The sequence below is a fragment of the Rhipicephalus sanguineus genome, chromosome 5, assembly GCF_013339695.2.
Source record: "Rhipicephalus sanguineus isolate Rsan-2018 chromosome 5, BIME_Rsan_1.4, whole genome shotgun sequence".
Lineage (NCBI taxonomy): Eukaryota > Metazoa > Arthropoda > Arachnida > Ixodida > Ixodidae > Rhipicephalus > Rhipicephalus sanguineus.
In genome coordinates, this window is record NC_051180.1 from 24,243,863 (window position 1) to 24,265,572 (window position 21,710).

Consider the following 21,710-nt stretch of genomic DNA (forward strand, 5'->3'; position numbering starts at 1 on the left):
AAAACTTTACATTCGACCGTAACGGGAGAGGTTCTGGAGTTATCGTGTTAGGCCAGAAGCGAGCCGAACTGCTGGCCAGAAGCGTGATTCTGTAGTGGGCGCCCGATGCCCACGCTTGCGTTAAAACGAGCATTACACTCAAGCACGTATGTTCACACGTAACAAAGGGAGCTCTAAGCTGATATTTCGAGGAAAATAATCTTATTACTCCTAATCTAATCGAGCGTTCTCAGTTTGGCGCCTAAGAAGTCTGAAGGAGGTGGACTCATGCACTGTTTGTACAATGTTTATACGAGTATTGAGTTATCTAGAAGCTGCGGTGCTGAAAAAAAAACAACAATGAGGGGATTCATTTTATACACACATAGAAGAGGCGATGCAAAGCGGTGAAAATTCATGGGGCTGATTGAAAAACACGCGTATATTACATAAAGATCGAGGAAGATAACAATACCCTTTGTCTGTGTGATATTCTCTATGTTAGGGGTCTCAAGCTCACCTCAGCCAGCAGGCCGCCGTCACGCAATCTAGTTCCGCAAGGGCCGGGACAGGGAAGAAGGCAGGAGCATGGCGGGGGCGGGGGGGGGGGGGGGGGGGAGGGGGTTTTCGCCCAGATTGTCAGCAAACTCTGCCATTCGAAAGAAATCCTTTCCCATATCTCTTATGGGGGTCATTTCTGAAGGAGATTTCGGCACCACGATTAGCACATTTCGATACCGATCGCATAAAGGACTAAAATCTGGACGTCCTTTCTGAAATAGTTTTTGTTTCATGGCTATGTTTCAACACGTGGTGACCACATGGGGTACCTCACGAAAACAATGCTTTAGACCGGTCATGCATGGGTAGCCCACGAACATACTTAGTAAGAAGAAAAAAGTGGGATGGAGACAATCATGTGTGGGCCCGGGGGCGCATGCGGCCCGCGGGCCGCGTGTTTAAGACGCCTGCTCTATGGTATACAAGTTGGAGGCGGAGGTGGGTTCGAGGTTGGAATAATATCACTGTTGCGGACTCTGACCTTTAAGCCTTTCTGCCTCTCCACATCACCGTAGTTCTTTTAACATTTTGCTGTATCTACAATACGTAGAAGAGTGAAGGCGTTCTTTATTACGGCGTGGGGGAGGTTTTCATTACTTAACGATGCGCTTACCCAGGCATAGGCTCGCATAAGCCCGTGAGTTGGAAAGCAGAGAACGAGTCGGGAACGCGCAGAGATGGCAGTATACTACCCGCTTTATGCTTGAACGCATAATACGCGCTTTCTTTTATGAGGTTATGGGTTCGCTCCCATTTAGAGCCGGCTTGGTAGCTTGTTATTAGCTTAGGTGATGTTGCGCTGCTGAGCTCGAGGAGAAGGATTCGATTTGCGGTCAAGGCTGCTGCATTTCAATGGATTTAGGTTTAGGTGCATGCTTAGATTTAGACTTAAATTTAGGAGCATGTTGAATAACCAAAGGTGGTAAAACTTAATCCGGAGTTCTCTGTTACGGCGTGCCCCATAATAATATTCCGGGTTAGTTTTGTAAAACTGCAGAATTATCATTTTTTTCCGTTTGGCAATTTAGGAGCTCAATTTACCCATGCGCATTCGCCGCGTAAAGGATGAATCACCAGCGGCTGGGTCCTGCCATGTGACTCACGATCGGTGGCACTGATGACGGCGGAAGCACAACGGGCTGAAATGCACGCGAGCATAAAGCACAGACTCAAGATGAATGGCTTCCACCAACTTCCTTTGATAGACGACACGCATTTGGACTGTGGTACTCAAAGTTTACTCGTACCAAACTTCGTGCTTACACTTCGGAACACCTAACTGAAACAACAAGAAAAAAATATAATAAAATAACATGTCTACATAGCGCACCCTTACCGCTGTCGTACATGTTCCGCTCTGCCGGTAACGTAAAACGCTAAAGTGAATTCGGATGACGAATGGGAAACAGCGCGTGGGACATATTTTTTTTTCACTGCTGGCTGTGTACAATAAATGCACAATCTCGGCATATAACTGTGTTTTTTTCTTAATACGACAGGACTGTAGGCTTTGGGAGGGGAACCCTCTTCAGTGATTGCGCATTTCGATATTTTCTGCCGTTTCATGTCGGGGAGCGAATTCGCTGAACGCGCCTAAGTGAATTGGTCATTCATCCTTGCGTGAGCGTTGTCTGCTGTCTGTGCTTTCAAACATTGCACTAGGAACGCATACTCTTAACTAATACATCGATATCATTGAGCACAATGAAACGTTAATGGGATGTTGCATAGGTTCACTATGCTTGCTTATTCACATGTCACACAAGGGCTATTCACATCCATAGATGCGATACTAAGTGTGAATGTTCAACAAGATCTGCAGTTTCTAGTGCGAGGAATCCGGATCCTCAATCTTACGCGGTCGCTCGGTCACTACGCAGGTTCACTGAGACTCTACTCGACGTGAGAGCAAGCAACGCGCATTGTCGGGTAAGTTTTTGCCATAAGTTTTAAGCTTTACTCAGTTATTCATAACACAGCTGTACTTGTCTGTGCTCTCACAGCGAAATAATACGCGGAATCGACACGGATGTCGAATTGTGTTTAGGAACATCTGTGAGGAAAGGAGAAGATATTGATGCGTTTATTTACACATGTTTAACTCATAACTACCATCACCCCAGCGGATGCCCATCTGTGGTACAGCTGAGTCAAGAAGATAACGTAAAGGACGACGATAGTTTGACGCAACTTCAATAAAGGTGCTGTTCTATAGAATTCTACATTCAAGTTTTTAGAAGCAATGCTGCGAAACGCGCTTCTATTGTTTACTCCGAACTGGGCGCAGATAGAAAAGTAAAAAAAACTTCGCTCCCAAACATGCACATTGTTCATTCACCAAAGATGCGTCGATAACCCGCATTTACAGCACAGCAGCTCATGCTACTCGCTTTAACTGAACGGCAAATTTGAACAGTTCTACAAGAGACTACAACCTTTACGAACAGAATGAAAGCGTGCTAAAAGTAGACCCCGTAATAAAACATGCCAGACTCTTTCTACTGGCAAATCCTGTAGCGTTAGAATGGAGATACTTATATTGGCAAATTCCATAGTGTACTTGAATGCAAATAAAACCGCTGGCGCACTGATGACGAAAAAAAAAACAGTGCACAAATTTAACAGTCAAAGCGAGAATAACGGCAACTTATGGTAATGCTATGCACGCCGAATAGAAGATGACTATTCGTGTTTCTCGTCAGTCCTTGCAGGTCTCCAATTTGACGATACTCGAATAGATACGGTAAGCACGTAATGCGCAGCTAGGGTTGCCACAAAGCCGCGCGTCGGTTGACCGCTGCTTTCCTTTCTTTTTAGGGGCGAAGCTCCTTAAGGCGGCACCCGTTTGTCCCTCGTAGTCGTCGTCGTCGTAGTAGTAGTAGTAGTAGTCGTAGTCCGTAACAAGTCTTACGCTTTGACCTCCAAGGTGGTGCCGGTGGGAGATTTTTCCTGTGCGTTGTTGAACAATAAAAAATTCGCAGCGTGCGCGTTAACTAAAAGCCGAATTCTTCTGTCTCTCATTCCCCATTAGCAGCCATTGGCATGTTCCAGTAGGAAACGTTAGTAGAAGTAGAAGTGTAAGTGTTAGCTAAAAGCCGACTTCTTCTGTCTCTCATTCCCATTAGCAGCCATTGTTTACCTCCAAGGTAGTGCCTGGTGAGATTTCTCCTGTGCGTGATTAAACAATAAAAATTTTGTTGAAAACACCGTTGATTGATGAAATAAACCAACGAAAGACGCCAGATGTTTTCTAAAAGCAAAACGAAAGAACGCCAGATGTTTCTAAAGCAAAACGAAAAGACGCCAGCTGCTTAACGAAAGACGCCAGATGTTTTCTAAAGCAATGGTTTTCTAAAGAATGAAAATTCACAGCGTACATGTAAAATTAAAGTGAGCTTCAAGTCGTCATAACTCATCGAACCTTTAGTATAAACGCGCCCGATCTCACGTCGGTGATGATGTACTGGGCAGAATTCACGGAAGATTCACGGTTTACCGATGAACCTCCGCAGCTTCGCCCACTCATCATCATTCACTCCGTGGATATGCTGTGATTTTTTTGAGTGTGTTCCTAGGTATTGCGCTTACGCTTCCCCCTTTGACATGTAAACCGTTTTATCCGCCGAAGTCCGTAGTGCTTTGCTACAAAAAGATATTGGCAAAGAGAAGCCCCTCTCGACGACTTCCCTTACTCACCTCCTCTGCTTTCTCCCTTTCCTTCGTTCCTTGCCCGTTAACAGCAAGCACGTTGCTAACTTCCGCTCGATGGCGCAATCGTTGGTGCGTCCGTCTGGTCCCTGCCGAATCTGTACTTTCTGCCGTACCTAAATGCAGCAGTCGCACGCTGCCACGCCATATAGGCGCAGGGGACACGCATTTGGACCGGGCAATTTGACCGTCCTCGGTGCGCCATTATTAAGACGAACAGATCGCCTGCAGCGATATCTCGTTGCTATAGGACCCCCGAAATCCTGTGCTCCCAACAGTGCAACAGAAGAAAAATGGTGCTATACGTAATGTCAGCCCGAAGGGTTCGCGCGCGTGTTTGCATCCCCCACTGAAAGCCTATGTGAATGACTGTTGTTGTCCCTCATATCGCGTGGACAAATACGCTCACAGCAAAATGTCAACAAGACAAACATAGAAAGTGCTGAGAGATGGCCGTTAACGATAAAAAAGCGGTGCGATAGTTTTTTTATTTCTGCAGTGCTTGCGTTTCTAACGAAGACATTTGATTGCGGTGCTCTTGTATGACATGTCTTTGAGACAGTGACTAAACCTTCATTAAGATAGCCTACTGACTTACTAGATTCGTGAAACGTTTTTCCAACGCAAAGTAGTACGAGGCAATGTCTTTGTACTCAATCAGATTTGACGCTGGCAACACATTTAACAAATTTAAAAAGGAGCCAACTCTGTATAGGTTTGTTCGAACTCTGAGGCCACGCTCTGCATGTGGGCGAATATTTACTGTGATGAACGCTGCGAAGCAAGAGCTATAACACGGTGTCTATGCAGCTAACAATTCTGTCCTGAAATGGGAACCGTTTTCGAGGCAGTTCAGTTTATATCCCAAAAGTCACCTCGGAAGTGAACAGTATTTTGCGAAGCAGAGCTTGCTTAAGCGATTATTTTCATTCTTGATAAGATAGCGTCGTCATCGAGCCTCCATATTTGACGCACTCTAGTTGCGCGTTCAGGAATTTAGAAAAGCATCATATCTTAACCTAGCCTTGAGCATTGTTAAGCCTATAGTAGACACGGAGTCCAAGATAATCTTCAATGATGGAAAGTTAAACCATAATGATAACACATCGATCTTAGTTCCACTTTACACTAAGAATAGCCATCTGCTTTTTTGCATTATGGGCAACGCTTCAGCCAGCTGCTGCAATCAACTGTATCATGTTCGCCGTCTATATTAGCTTACTGTGCTTTATGTTAAGTATAGTGACATTGTCATCTTCTCGTGCCTGAGCTTCAATTGAACGTTCGCTGAACCTCCTCACGCCTTTGAATGCTCCATTTGAACAGTACTCAATCCGCTTGCTCTCGGAAACAGCAGTGTACCAGTGGCTTTTGGTTGCTGGTCTCATCGGTATAAGTTATGTGTCTGCCTCGCCAATGAGTCACCATTTAGGCACAGGACCGTACCTATCGTGGTGAACCGGCCGTAATGCCTCAGGTGTCGATGACCCACATCCGTAAAAATGGCATCCAACATCGACTTATGTGGTTATGTGAGATGCCGACCTTTCTGTGTATATTACAAAGTAAAAAAAAAAAAAAAAACCAGGGTACCTGTAGGTAGAAATCTTACCTTACTTCTTGCACTTTCCATTTCCACCAGTTTACTTCATCTAAATGAAAGCCAGTCGTTTGTTACACGCAAACAAAATAGTTTTCAGCGAAGCTGTTTATGGCTAGGCGAAAGCAAAATTAGTCCATCCTACGTACGCAAAAACTCCTGTACCTGGCGACAACTTTCTGCGGCAGCACAGCCAAAGCCATACGTAGGCGGAGCTTCTGCACAGATGCCGTTACTGCACAGATGATGTTACTACGCCAAGTAGCCCGTTTGCGGACGATTTTGGTTTTGGTTTCACAAGCGCATCCCAACGTGCGTTTTCGTACCAACATCCAAGCGTCTTGTGAAATATAGTCTTGGCTGTGCTGCCACAGAAAGTTGTCGCCAGGTATAGCTGGTATGTGCCACATCAATTGGGCAAATCCAACTACTCACCCCTGGTCCACCAAAAATGAAGTTGTCCGCGGGCAACAACGTATGTGCGACAGAAATTGGGCAAATCCAGCTACTGACTCCTGGCTCACTAAAAATGAAGAAGAGTGCACGCGTGTGGCAAACACCAGTTAAGATTTCCGGACAGACGTAACCAATAATTGAGACAGGCTTTATTGAACCGTCGGGATCAACTCATTGCTAGACACCGGGGCCGCACGTTTCAGATTCGATGGTTATTCATATGTACGGAGTGCTTGGGCACTGTTTTGTAGCGTTAGCTAAACTTGCCTAGCCGGAGTCGATTTCGCGTGGAGCGTCATGAGCCGTGCTGCGCATGCGCGAGGATCAGTGATGTCACACAGCTGGGTCATCGGAGCTGACATCTCACGCGCTCTCCGACACCGCCGCGCGCGGCTCGCCGCTGCTGGTCTGCGCCGCATTCGAGAGGAGTGACGTCGTAGCCATACACACAGTGGCGCCGGCACGCGCGCAGCTGTTCGCCTTCGCTGTGCAGTCGCCGTCTGACGCTGCGCTGGGGCCGCTTGATAGTGCCTCTGACTGGCGTTTGCAGGTGGGTAACGCCATGGAGAAGGAGAGCGCAAATGCTGCTCGACGGCGCAGAAGAGCCGAGAAGCTTATCTCATCGGATCCCGAAGTAGTTGCCTGGCAATTAGCGGTTCAGCGTACAAAGAATGAACAGAAGAAGGCTAATAATCCTAGACAATCTGGAAAGCTAAGAATAATCAGCTGAACATTTCCTAACGCTACGTATATCCTGGCATAGCCGAGCTAAGCCACTGCAAATTTTTTTTTAAAATTACTGCATGGCTAGACGATGAGCCGTGTTTTCAGCAGGGGGGCAGAAATAGCGCCGCATTCATTCGTGTAACCTCTCTCATTACGTTAGTTGACGAGAGGGCGCTGGACGTCAGAACACTTGCGCCATCTCTGGCCGTACTGCCTAACTTTAACGCCACCTCCCCAAGGTTTGTGTGTTATGTGGATAAGCCGGATTACAGGAGATGAGAGACACGGGGGAAACATCCGAGGGTGCGATAGATTGCAGAACCCTCCCTCCCACTCAAATTGCGCAATGTGATGAGAGATGCGCCTTATTTTGCAAGGTTTTGGAATATCTGTGCCAAACAATGATTTTTAACGCTCGCCCTAACAGGGTTAACCCTGTTAACATTACAGGGTGTAATGCCCACTGTATCATATTTGATACATTGAATATAATGCCTCAAAAAAGGTAAAAAACCCGTCAAAGCTTCATGGAAAAGCAGTTATTGCATATTTAACATGTTACAATGAAGTTACACTGAGTTACTCATTTTATCAATGTAAATAATTATTTTTAATTAAGAGTCATTAGGTTATGCTCGAAATAAAATTTCACCCATTTTCTTCTTAAAATGAACTCTACAAGAAGAGTAAATATGGTGAGTGTTTTCTCACAATTTTTCTGAAGGCATAACGCCTCTTGGGCATTTTTGAATTCCGTCCGCATTCGAACCCCGCCACCGATGTTGTGTTCCCATAAGGTCTTGCTATGCATACTAGAACTTCTACAGCGAGCGTTGTAAAAGTACCAAAGTGGAAGCACTTATGAATTTCTTCACTATGTCCTCTCAACACGCCTTCGCCCGGTTCCCTAGCAATACTCCAGCATCAAACAGATTTAACCTTGTCACTTTGTGGGAGTCGCACCCACACGAAGTAAGGTGACACAAAGTTATTGGCAAGTTAGGTGACACGTTTATTGAAAATATTCCAAAAGCATTGTTATTTGACCGTTCTCAACTTCCTTTGGCCGTCTCGGTTTCTTACATGTGCATGAAAATTTGAGCTAATAATTCCTTTAAGTATTTCATCATGCGAGAATCCGTTTCGCGTTTGTTAAATTTAATTTGTGACGTCATGCGTGGAACCAAAACGACATATGTCAAGAGTTGAGTCGTTCTCAGATGTCGAGAAAGTGCGTGACGACAATGTTCGAAAGGCTTTGGTGCTGTGTCGTTTTTTTATTTCAAATTTAACAAACAGGACATGCAGCTTGAGTTCACGTACTTACCTGTGTTTCGAAGACAATTTTATTGCGATAGCAATTATATGGACAGTCTCGGCTGGACTTTGCCGTCGCCGTCGTCATGCACCGTATATGTATAAGTATGTATATATACATACCTATAGAAAGAAAAATATTTCAGAAAAATGCTTCCGAAGCGCGGAATCGAACCAGCGACCTCTTGTTCCGCAGCTCGTGACGCTAACAACTACGCCAGAAAGCGCAGATCCTTCAGGTAGCTAACGGCGAGCGTTATATACACACTCTTTACCGCTGGCAGGACTCAGATGGCAGGCGCTTATAAGCGTTCTTGATTACCAGCGAGATGGCGCGAGGAGCTCGACGAGCGGATTTAAAAGTCTTCGGCTCGCTCGCTCGCTTCTTTTTATATTTGCGCAGGGAGAACCTTGCCCTTCTGCTGTCTGCTCGCGCGGTTTTCTCGTGGTGAGGGGAAGAGGGATGCTTCGAGCTTTCACCGTGATGTCTGCGCTCATGTTACGGAGCGTACGAAAGTCACTCGAGCTCAAGTGACACCGCTATACGAACAAACGGAAGATGAGCGCGAACTATCAAGTGTCACAGCTCGACACTTGAAGCGCGCTAGTTTCCTTCGCTGCTTCGGCCGCCTTTGCAACAGGAGCGCTGTTCAAACTGAGAGTATCCATTGGCGTGCCTCACTTCGTGTAGCATTAGTTTCTTGCTATCGCATTCATTGCTTCGCCCTTGCGGCGAAACTGTCACTTTTTTTTGTGAACAGCTGGAGAAGTCAGATGCTATAAGACGACTTACCGTTTAATCTTGTGCAACGCTTGTGTAATAACATTCTTGGCACAAAGGCGTGCTGTCAGCAACACCGAGGAAAGAGATTGGCACGTTCTGTCGCAGCGCAAATGTTCTATTAACAAAACAACTTTCCTTATACAAGCACCGAAAGAAGCATGATAAACAAATGGCTTGCTTTTGTAAAAAATACCCTTTATTTCTCTTTCAAAATCATTGTCATCTGAGAAGCCGGAGCAGCCTTTTCCATGACCACCACTTCTTGAACCGACGACGTACCTACTCCTCGTAAGAGCTGTCTAGTCAAGCGTTCCAACACGCACGCGCTACGAGAAACAACCACTCCATATGTCTATGCTTTACTTTCTTGGTCCGTGCTTTGTATTGGCATTAGGTTGTCCGTACAGCCGATCAGCTGCAGAAAATAAGTGGCCTGTTGATTTTAAGCAAACAATAACTTAACACCCACGGCTCTGAAGAAATTATGAGGGTGAACAAGTGCCTGTCAATATCACAGTACATCGACTATAACAACGAAGGAAGGCGACAGTAATTGCAGCGCTCCCAGTTAAAAGCTCAGAAACATAAAACTTGAATTATGTGCCTTGCTTTTGTTTTTCTGTTCAACGCCATTCCTCTTCATTAAAGGACAGGGGTTCGTTACAAATCTCTTGTGCGTATGTACATCATAGTTACAAACACTTTGAACGTCCGACTATGCGTCCTTCAAGTTCTTCCAGCGGCCTCACCAACAAACCTGGAAAAATAAGAGCACTGCGTGTTAGACATCAATAAAAACTCTTTATGAAAGAAACCTTTCTATGTCATCTGGTACAGCTCATTTCTACCTCCCTCAACTGTCGCTGTAAAAAATAAACGAGATAAAGAATAGGCTCCGGTCGCTTCTTAAAAAAAAAGCATCTTTTCATATTTGCATGCACAAACTCTGAGAAGTAAACAAAAACTTTGTTTTTCTACTGCTAAAGAAGCATGGGTATATCATAAGCTTTAAGTAGGTAAGAAAATGTTTGTAGAACGTCCACATTTGTACACACTGCCAATGAAGTTCTCAGCAGTGCGACTGGGTTGCTGGTTCTGTTGAACAGTATTACAACAAAAACTTAGCATAGCTACGCTTTGCTACATGCAGCGACAAATTTGAGCCAAACAAGGGCTTTGCAAGAGAACATTAACGACAACAAAAATTTATTCTTGGCGAACTATCCAGGTAGCGGGGATGAGTTTCCGACGAGCCTTCAATGCTTCAAAATATTGTGATTTTTCCAAATTTGTGGTTTGGAGACCAAGCAAGAGAAAGCTTACAAAACTACTCTCTCTCTCTCTCTCTCTCTCTCTCTCTATATATATATATATATATATATATATATATATATATATATATATATATATATATATATATATATATTCTTTTTTTGATCAGTGGAGTACTCGGGTTACATAGCAAGAAGATGACGTTATTTTGTAAAGATTGCAACTCACCTATGACTAGTCTTCAGGTTCCAGCAACGTAGGAGTTCTTTAGAAGCGTGAAGGCTAATGGAAGGGCAAACCAACTTTTTTGCGTGGTGAGTTTTTGAGAAGCATCTGAAAAAAAGGGGTTGATCAGTGTATAAAAATGTGCGTCGAATCATATAATTACAGTGCGAGTTGCTTTCACCTAGAGTAAGTATACCATATCCTATAAACTTACAAGAAACTGAACGTTTACAGAAATCCCCTAAGAGCACAAGATTACTTGTAAACGGCGGTATGTTTGACGCCTCGCCACAAGTATTCTTCGCTTGAAGCAGTGACGACATTAAACGATCTATGTTGGCATGATATTTATAAAAACTTGACAAGGATAGATATTTGGCCATAAGGTATAGTAATAAACTTAGAGCGCTGGAACGAGACCGGGACGAAGAAGGACAGAATTGAAAATTTGGGCAGTAGCTGTGTAGGCACGCCGTATCTCTTTCTGTCTGATAAAAAAGACGTCATTTTTAATGCGTCATATTGCGCGATTTGATGGATATCTGGGTATGTAACTTGTACTGGCGTTTTATTAAGGCGCGTTGGCATCACCTATGCATAATTGTGCGCATCTGCTGAAATAGAACCAGTTGCCGGAAGTCGGCGCACGCGTTGTGTCCTCCGCTGTTCTTGTCTTATTCAAGAGATAAAAATTTGATTCTGCGAAAGTATGTCCAAATTTGCAACTGGTCCATACTGTTATTCTGCAGTTCGTGCGGGTTGATAGTGCACCATAGCATGAATTGAATAAATAGGCAAACCATACCATGACCACCATAGCATGAATTGACTAAATATAGGCAAACCATAGCATGACAGCATGAATTGATTAAATAGGCAAACTCGTGACTAAACAGCTGAAGCCCTGGAGCTTATATGTCAAGCTCGGCATCAATTTTATAAAACGAAAATCACGTTCACGAGGGATTGTCTACGGTCTATAGCTCCTGAGTCAAGCCCTATATTCCGCCCGAATCTACACTGTCCCAGCAGTAGAGTGAATTTGCGGTTGTGCATGTACACCCCAATCCCCTTTTCCAGTGTAGGGTACCCTCTTAATCAGGTCCTGCTTAAATGCTGGCCATGCACAGGAAACCAGACGAAAAATCTATGGTTTCCTGGCTATATAAAGCACTTTAAGCGGGACCTGATTAAGAGTATAGCATAGTGGTTATTCTGAACTGACTAACCTAACTGCCTCTACCCACTTCCGTTTCCTTTCTTACTTAGCTTGCCCATATATGTATACTACAATCGTGCACGTGCTTCGCATTTACCCACATTGAAATACCCAAAGTACACTGCCGTGTAGCGCTTCAGTGGGACTGTGCAGGGATCTAATGCAGCAAGCGATGATACAGTGGCTTCGATGAGTGTCTTCGGAAGAGTGCAACCTATGTTTTCTTTCTGTTATATGCTTAACTGTTATGCTTAACTGTTAAGTTTTCTATGCTTAACTGTTATAGTGCACTTCTTGGAGTACATGGGTTTGCGAATATAGTGTAATAGTGTAATAGTTCTTCGTAGATAAAAAAGAAAAAAAAGGAATACAGCGGCTGAAAATTAAATACGAGGTTCACACTTCACAAAGAAAAAAAGAACACAACAACGAAAAGAACGTGAACGCTAGTGTGATGATATAGCTAAGTCCACTATGTCATGGCATTATTACATTCCTCTTTTATTGACCCTGTACGCCTATATAAACCGAGTAACACGCACAAAGTTAATGTATCATCGCCCCACTGACAACCTTTACACAATGCAGAAAAAACAAAACAAAACTGAAAAGCCTTTTTGTCGTTAATTACAGCGCGACCCACTTAGGCAAAGAGGACCCAGAGCTCTTTTTGGTTTTGCGTGACCTCCCGCTCACATTTACCTTTAAAATTTAAAACATTCACGAGAAGAAGGCAGCCGCCTCGCAGTTTTCTTTAATTGGCTACCGCGAGGCAATTCTGTCGTAAGCCCTGGAATCCCCTGTGTTTTTTAATGAATACTGCGAATATCCTTATCTTGTATAGAGCACTGCTTGAAGAGAGAGAGGGAGTTGTGCGCGAGTGATAACCATAATAATAAGATAATAGAAGGAATAACGAATGAGCCTTGGGCTCCCTGTTTCTAAGGGTGCCACGCGATAATTGGTTCGAATGTCATTATCTATGCCTAACGACACTCTATTGTTCGTTCATCTGCTATTGCCAGCCTGTTTTTAATATTTTAATCGACACTCTTTTGTCGCTGAATTCTAAAGGCCATCTGGTAAGAGTGGTATTTCTCGCCCCCACTTCCTTGTCCTTGAAACCATGACCCAATTAAACTGATGAGGTATTTAAATCGCAGTACGTGCTTCCTTACTCCACTCTTCTTTTTTTTCAGAGTTTTTCTAATCTGCCTTGGCACTTTAGGGCCTCAATAGTTTGAAGATGATGAAATATTTAGTTTAGTTTATTCGCTGTCTCATATTCATTGTGCTGTAGTTATAAAAGAGGTACAACAGCGCCTCCTAAGAGGTCTTTCGAGCTTCTTTAATGATCTGCACAAAAGCTTATCTTTACTAAGGAAAAATTCAAGAGAAAGACCGAGCAGCAACAAAAAAAAAGTTCCGCTCTCAATTTAGAAGAACACGCGTTATACAGCATAATGAACTCAGCTGAGGCTTGGATTTTTGTTTTGAAGGTCACGTTTTGCTGAAGTATTGCAGATAATTTGCCCTTACGCGGTATTTGTTTAAATTTTTTGCGTGTTTTAAAGCATAAATGTGGGTATTGTGGTCGTTTATTTAGTCCACACTGAGAAATCCGTCATTTTAGACTTAATTTCACCAAAGTAGGGCTTTCGGCTAGTGCTGCATGTTCGATATTTTCCAGCGCGTTCGATAAAGACGGCAGAAGTGTGAAAGAAACAGCACCGTGTATGTTTATGTTCTGTCGTCCTTTTTCTATGCAGTGGATAACATTAAATCATTATTATTTTCTGGTTGTGTATAAAAATTTAAATATTCAGCCACTGTTTCGAACGTGAAAAGGACGACGTTACGTTTTCCTTAAGCAAAAAGACATTAGAGGTCACTGAACAAAGTAAATTCATAAAAACGGTGCGGGAGCGGATTCAAGCAAAAAAAAAAAAAGAAATATTGATCGCATTTGGGCAGTACTTACTGCATTATTTCACAAAACTGTATCTTTTTTTTTTTTGAGGGGGAGGGAGTGTTGAGCGGGAGGACGCTTTTTTTTGACAGTTGATGACGTAAAACCGAGGTGCATGTCTGGTCAGCAATGACCATATGTTAAAAAAAAAACAAAAAACAAAACGTGTCATGAATTATCTTCAACGCTTCCTAAAAAGACTATTTAGCTAGCTAATTACGATTCATTATTGAAATAATAATAAGTGAAACGCTAATTATGATGTATGATGATTACGTATGACATCACTTTCACGCTAGTCAAGCGGATGTCTGCAGGGGATACGTACCTGTTAAGTAAAGATACCCTGCAAATGAGAAAGGAAGAGAAAATAAAAAGAACATTGTTAGTAAAATTGAAGCAAGTCATCAAGGTCTTGAAACAGTCTTGAATAACTATAAATTTGTAGGGAAGGGAACCGGATGAATAGCACAACTCATAACCTTCTACGTTCATGCGTTGTGAAATAAAAGACGGGCTGTAATTGAGGGATAAGAGTCAGTGAAAATGTAAAAAAAAAGTAGAAATTCCCAAACGTACTGTGCCGCCGCTATCGCATCACTAAATCTGCGCAGGCAATAAGTTTTAATGATGTAAGCCACATGTTTCATTGACATTTTCTTTAATGGTCCCCAGCGATATCTGTAATACTAACGCTCTTCGATAAATCCTCGCTCACCGAGGCGACTCCAATTTATTGCACTGTCGGCTCCAAGTTTCAAAAGAAATTACATCAGATCAGCCGGTTCGTGTAGCGAGAAATAGCCTTTTATCGCACTGCTGCACTGGAAGCAGCACCGAACTGACATTTATGAATCTCTGGATGTCATATTTTAAAATGGAATTTTCAATCTAAAAGGCAGTTAAGCTCCCAAGCTTTTCTTTTAGGGAAGCGTGCCCTTACTTTCTAGATGTCTTGCTCTCAAAAGTGCACTACAGTGGAACTTTTTGGAGTTTTTCCAGGAAGAAAAAGCGCTTTTCATAACTTCAGCGTATATCGGTCGTATTTTCTACCCGTGCGTTTATTTCTTTCTCGCGTTACTTACTGTTTTTTTTAATTGTGCCACAGACATCGCTTTTGTTGTCACCACCAGTGCTAGGATCTCGTTTTGTTGTGCGTAACAAATTTCATTCAAGTTCTTTATTGCATCCGGACCACGTGCTGAAAATTTGATGGATTATTCCAGACACTAATTGTCGAGCTACATGTGATGACAAAATATGAAAAAAAATACTAATTGATCCTGGCGTTTATGAAGAGTTAGATATATGAATATACCGATTTAAGTTCAATTCAGACATTGAAGATATAAAGTATATGTATAGTAAAGCTTCAATGTCCGTTAAAAAAAAAAACGTTGTATAAATTTGTAACTGACGCCAGAGGCTTAAGTATTCTTTCGGTCACCTAGCAGTCTTTCGACATTCGTTTACTTTGCGCCGAAAAGTGGCGTATATAAACGCCACTTTTCAAGTGGCGTTTATATACGCCACTTGAAAGCTAGAGCCATTAGGATAAGTTTGCTAATTGTGCTGATGATTTACTCAATCTATGACTGTTATTCGTGCATTTGTAGAATTCATTGTGTCTTTAGGAGCACCACAGTGTGCAAATCGTGTATGTGTGCGTACGTTTGCGATAGCAATTACAGGGACACTAAGCAAAAAGTTTGTCGACGGCGTCGTCGTCGCCGTGGTGGTCCGTAGAAAGTCTTTGAAAGCGTCGGCCCTATTGGCAGACTGTCATTGTTGCCAGACACTTCACCGTGCGTGTGCGTATGGTTTATATTGATGTCCTGGCCTCACTTCTCATCTTTCTTGCTTTCTTCTTGCTACTGTGAGCAAACATTTGTCTTTCAGTTCCTAGTTTCTGTCAAACTTTAATGTACAGCCCAGCGGAAATTCTATATATTTAATGATCGCCACTTGAACTTTATTGCAAAAAGAGTTGATGCAGGACTATACTATATAGTTCATTTTCTTGGGAACAAAAAAAAAACGATAACGTGTATTCGGACATTGAACAAAAGCACCGACTATGAAGCGACTGGATTTCTACTTGGTTTAAGTTTGTTCTAAAAAGCTATTAGTACCTAAACTTGGGTGTGCCCTCGACTTCCGTAAGTGCAAGTTTCAACAAACTATATGTATACGTTCTCAGCGTGTCAGTGCAAAAAGCGTGTCGTTGGTTGCCTCGCCACTGAACTCATACGCAATGTTTCATTCAGTCTAGTTAACCCTGCTCACGTCATCAGCTGATGTCACGCGTCCACTCACCGGGACTATACACCGTCCGCCTGCGGACTTCGTAGTCGGTGCCGGGTATCTCGAGTACGCACTCGAAGGTCACGGACTGCGGCAGCTGCTCGGCGTTAAACGAGCGCCAAAGCTCGATGTCGTACGTGCCGTTCGTCTTGCGCGTCCGTCCACGCTGGACCTCAGTGCGACGCATGTCCGGGGTGATGCTGAACAACCGCAGCGTGGGACGCGGGTGCAACCCCAGGGCATCGCAGTGCACCTCGACCATGGGTCCGCCGGCACCCGAGCGGCCGCTCGATGTCGAGCCTGCTGACGAGGTGATGTCGGCGGGAGCACCAACGCGCGCTCGCGCCGCCGTTCCCAGGGAGGAGGCGGCAGGGGGCGACGCGGCTGGCACTGCTGTAGTCACGTACGTCAGCGTGAAGTTTTTTGCCGGCACTGCGAGACGGCAAACAGATCCTCTGAAGACATGCAGCCAGAACCTCTGAAGTACAGTCTCAAAACGAAGCAAGCTGTTAAGAAGTTGGTGCTTATGAGGGAAAATCACATCTTCGGTTACTACAGAAGGAGCAACACTGAACTCTTCTCCTGTTAAAATGAATACTTAACATGCGTCATATACAGTACCGCTACCTTGTTGCTCTCAAGTGACCTCAAGGCGCAAAAACGGGGACATAAGTTCAATATTGGAAGCTATGGCAGTACTAAAATTGTGGGAAAGGATCAGTAAATAAGTCATCCACGGCACTGCGGGATAAATAGCTCTCATGTTCGGAATCGGCAGGTGGTTCCGTGTCTGCTTAGACTTGCTTCGTTTTCTTTTTCATTGTATGTGGTTCCTGAACGGATTATGATTATTCATACCGTGCTCTCAAGGTAAAGATTACTTAGACGTCAACATTAGACGTCATATGTCTGATTTGCATCATTGTGCTCCTATGACGCTGAGTTACTGCGTACGTCCGTAAGCCCATAAGCTTCCTTTCATCACGCTCAAGTCTACAGGCACGAAAAAAGATGAAAAAATATGAGTCGGGGAAAAAAAAGCGGCAGCAAAACACACTGTGCAGCTACATGTATGAACCGCAAGCACGTAGGAACACTGCGTATATAGGCTAGACACGTGGACGATGTCGTAACGTGTAACCCCCCAGAGTATATGGATAGGCTCCACGCTCCGCCAGCATGTCGAGGTCGGCAGGCATGGAAGTCCCGAAGCAGCCTTCGTAGCAGCGGTGGGACAAGCAAAACAGAACGAACACTTCCCACATGAATGAGGAAACGGGGTCCCCTGGCCTGTTGTAGACATGTGTGCTTACTTTCGCCCTGGTAATGGTGAACACTCCCCAAGGCGGGGGACCCCGAGAGAGAGTTTTTCCCCGCTGTCGCTTTTATATAGAGGAGACAGCGCCTGCCGGATGCCGCGTCCCCCCTCATTTTTTTGGCGTGCATTATCTGACCTCATCCGGCAGGAAGCGCTATGTGACTTTTCCATGTCCCTCTGAGTCTTTTATTACGTTGCTTGTCCGCTCTTCGACCCTACTTTACGGGTCTCTTGTTGGAACAAGCCGCGGTTCGGCCGGGCGTAATGCTCAGAAGACCGTGGTGTCTGGTGAAGGCAGGGCATCGTGCTGGAGGCGATGCATGCGGTAGCTGTCCGCAGCAGGTACCGAGTAACTTCCTAAAAATGGAGGCGCGCTATGCGTTTATTGACTCCTTTTTCTTGCTTCGTTCGAGCTGTAGGTCCGGGCACTGACAATGGCGGCGAGCTTGAAGCTGACCATGCAGCGTAGTCTCCTCCAGGCCATAAAGGAAACGTGCGGCGTCTGGAAACTCGCAGTAAATTGACAGAACTCATTTGATGTTCTCTTTGTGACTAAACGTTAATATTTTTATTTCTCTATGATGCGTTCGTTATGATCATAAGACTTAAATCTGGATTTGAGGCCGGGTCTCGTAAATTGCCAGTCAGCAGCATTACTTATCAGCAACTCCTTTTGTTTAGGTTAGAGATTAGAAGATATTGTTATCTTGTTTACTACGTGTACACTACTGCAGATAAAAATGCAGGATCGGGAGAGCGTGGTCACGCCGGTCGCTGCTATAGTTAGCCTAGAATCACATTAATAACTCGGCTTACCTACAAACAAAGTGTAATATTCCGAAAGTGTAACAATAAAGACGAAACCAGCACTCAGATCTGAATGGGAGGATAGGAGATAAGGAAGGCAAAGAAATGTCGTGTCTGCAGACTTTACGACCGGGGGGCGCCATATCCACAATGAATGCTGTTTTTCTTTTCGGCCGTGGATAAGCACTTCGTTAGAGGGTACGCAGCACACGCATGAATGAACTTTGGGAACTGGCTGTTGTTGCAGAAGGCCGTGAAAACGCTACTGCGCTTTTCGCGATCCACCGGCCTTTCTTAACGGCTCTAACTGGAAAGCCCCTTCCTCGGCGTTTCTTTTTTTTATCTCTTTCTCTCCCTCTCTCTCCGTCTTCTTTCCAACTCCTATTCATTCACTCTGGTGCAGGGTAGCAAACCGAATACTAGCATCCGGTTAACCTTCCTGCCTTTCCTCTTCGTCTCCCGCTATCCCGATGTATTGATGGATGGATGAATATCTATATTGAGGTCCTTCGGTGCGCGCGATGAGCGCGCAGCGGGCCGTTCCCATAGCTGGATAGCTGGCTGAAATTAGTGTAAGTCTGGTGTGCGCACATGGTCTTGAGCACGATCACTGAGTGGAGAGAAGCTCTGGACACTCACGTTTGCGGGGCGTCGGGATAACGTCTTAGCCAAGTATTCTTTCCATCGTCCTTGGTCGCAGCACAGTTTACCAGTCTAACTCTTCTGCTCTTTGTTTGGTGAATCAAAGATTCACTATTCACTAGCCGTGCATTTGCAACGTTCGTCCAGCGAAACAACATATCGCACGTCAGGACAGCCCCTTTCCATCCACAATCTAATGGGGCTGCTGAACTAGCCGCAAGAACGGTGAAAGATGGCCTTCGAAAGACGAAGGGAGGGAAATTGGAGCACAAATTGATGCGGCTGTTAACGCCCAACAAAAGCGGGAAGTCGCCATCGGAGATGCTTCTAGGCTATCAGATCAGATCGCGCCTGAATACCTGTTTTCCAAAGTCCGGTGGAGGAGCAACATGTGCAAGCCAGGAACGCCCCCTGTAAACAGCCGTGTGCACGTGCGCAGCTACGATACCGGAAGCAAATGGATACCAGGACAGGTGACAGCTACATCTGGGATGCGAATGGTCACCGTGGAAACGCCTGGAACAATTGTCCGACGGCATGTTGATCAAGTTCGCCTGCAGCCTGGGGAAGTGGAATCACAGGTCCCGGCGGAACACGTGCGCACGGACGAACCGCCAGTCAGCCCAAAAGAATCGGTGTCGCACCCTGATGGAAGCCTGAGAACGGTCGGGTTCCCCAACTTTAGTCGCAGATCATCATGCCACCGAATTAGTTCCGGCTGGCCAGTCCACCGAAGCAGAAGTCGCAAGGGACCCAGCTCAAGTACTGCGACGCTCAACGCGTACACGGAAGCCAGTTGATCGTTTTCACTTTCAGGAGGAAGAAGTGTTGTATCGGCGGCTGTGGTTCACAGAATGGCTGTCCACTGCGCACGCGTGAAGTTCTTTGCTCTGTTCCCTTCTCCCTTTCTCTTCACCACGATCTTATATTAACGCCCTACTGCAGATCATAAACGTCATTCTTTGCCTGCCTTCGCAAACCGTGTGAACGTGCGTTCCTTTCGTGCCGTGGCCAGTAGGCCGCGGCGACTCAACATTAAGCATTTCGACTTTTGTGGTCTGTCGGCAACTTGAAATCAAAACTTACGCATGCAGTGAACTGTGTCGACAAGCGAGAACTTGTGCGTGCCCTTAATTACTTGGACGTACGATCAGAACTCATGAGCGTAACGCACAGTGTAAAATGTGGCCGACATTGCACTGCTACTCAGGGCTTTATGCGCCGCGCCTATGCCTTGATGGTACTGCATTTCGCCATCGTTGCATATATTTAAACATAATTACAGCCGACCTTTAGTCGAACGCTCATTTTTTTTTTGCTGGTTGCCAACATCTTCTAAGACTCAAGCAGGATCGTTCGCTTCATTTCGTGTTTAATGTTGCGGCAGCATGACGCTCTCATTGTTTTTAAAGCATATGGCATGCGGACCGGGCCACCGATAGGCAAGTGCACGCTCGTGCTGTCGACATAGGAACAACCACCTAACCCGAAACACTCAATCATGTATAGTCCAAAGCATTAAACGATTAAAAGCGCATGCAGTGTGTGAGATTAGAGGAAAAATGCGGCGGACATATCCAGCCTTCCGCAAGCTTTTCCCGGCTTCTTTTAAGTGTCAGATTTTCGAATATTCCTTTTATCTGTTGCAACAAGGGAGACGGGAACACAGAATCACGAATAGAACACAGACTACAGGAGGGGTGCGGTGACTTGCGGTGTTAGAGAGAGCAGCTCCTCCATCATGGTCAGATTTCCTTCGTATTTTGACATTGTCACCGGAGTCTCCCATGACATTGGGGAGCTTACGTACACTACCTAAAGTGAAGGTAACACACGCTTTTTTTTCTCCCGAAGAAATAACTCACTGTAAACCATGTGAGAGGCTGAGATAAAAAAAAATCAATTACTCCTGGGTCTTCGTCGCGGATAGCTTACGCAGGATAAGTAAAATGGTGGACGCGAAGGACGAAGACGAATAGCCTGGATTTGCCTAGTTCTGCGAAACATACACGACGCTCACTTGAGTTTACACGGCGGATTAATCATGCTTGTCTAGTGTCTACAGCAAACCGTTGCCTAGGTTACAGACCTATTCGACGTATAGTGACTTCGCTGCCTCGAGATTCTGAGCTCTATGATACAGGTAAATGAAACAGCTAAAAACGGTTGCGTATGGTTTTCATATTTTGCTCTGTTTTAAGTGACAGCTGCTTGTGTTATTAAGTCCTGTTTCTTTGCTCTGTACCCGCTTCTTCTCTAAGTGACTCGCTGCATTAGCAACAGGAACTCGCTGTGCCCTAAAATTGGGCCTGAGGAGCGAGAGTGTGACCATTGATAATCTTTACAATGACGCGGTTAATAAAGCTGAATGCGACGTGGAAATGGAATGACAGGTACCAGCCGAACGTGTTCCGTCAAGGTATGTGGATTTTTATTGCTTTTAAGTTTTGCAAAGTTCAAGTTTTCAGGGCTCGTATTCAGAAGAACGTCTTACGATAGAGCTGTCCGTAAACAAAAACGTCAGCAAATCTGGATGCTTGACATATCATTAGAAAAGCCTGCTCACATACATAGAGGCTCATTTATGATTTTGTACAATGATGTGCTTAAGAGTAAAGAAAACACTTTCTTAAATACTGCGACTGTATATTCAAAAAAAAAAATCGTAAAATCAGTTGTGCGGAATTCCGCAAATCAGATGAAGGGTTAAGAAAGGGAAAATTTCTTAAGTCTTTCTCCAACTTGCGGGATCCTGGACGACGGATTTAACAAATTCGATTTGCATGTTCTTCTATTTGTCGATCATTTCGCCTTCGTGCTGCC

The 21,710-nt window shown here is 44.6% G+C and overlaps 1 protein-coding gene and 1 long non-coding RNA gene across 2 annotated transcripts in view; one reads left to right on the top strand and one right to left on the bottom strand.

Annotated features, from left to right (window-relative positions):
- Positions 1-2,419: 2,419 nt before the first annotated feature.
- Positions 2,420-20,708, top strand: LOC125758700 (uncharacterized). The gene is made up of 3 exons (XR_007416331.1): positions 2,420-2,469; positions 15,499-15,631; positions 20,541-20,708. It is a non-coding gene; the product is annotated as an uncharacterized LOC125758700 (long non-coding RNA).
- Positions 16,107-21,710, bottom strand: part of LOC119393371 (uncharacterized) — a 74,922-nt gene continuing 69,318 nt past the window's right edge. The window contains exon 3 of the mRNA XM_037660348.2: positions 16,107-16,552. Coding sequence (XP_037516276.2) covers positions 16,107-16,552 — 446 coding nt within the window. The remainder of the gene's footprint in view (positions 16,553-21,710) is intronic.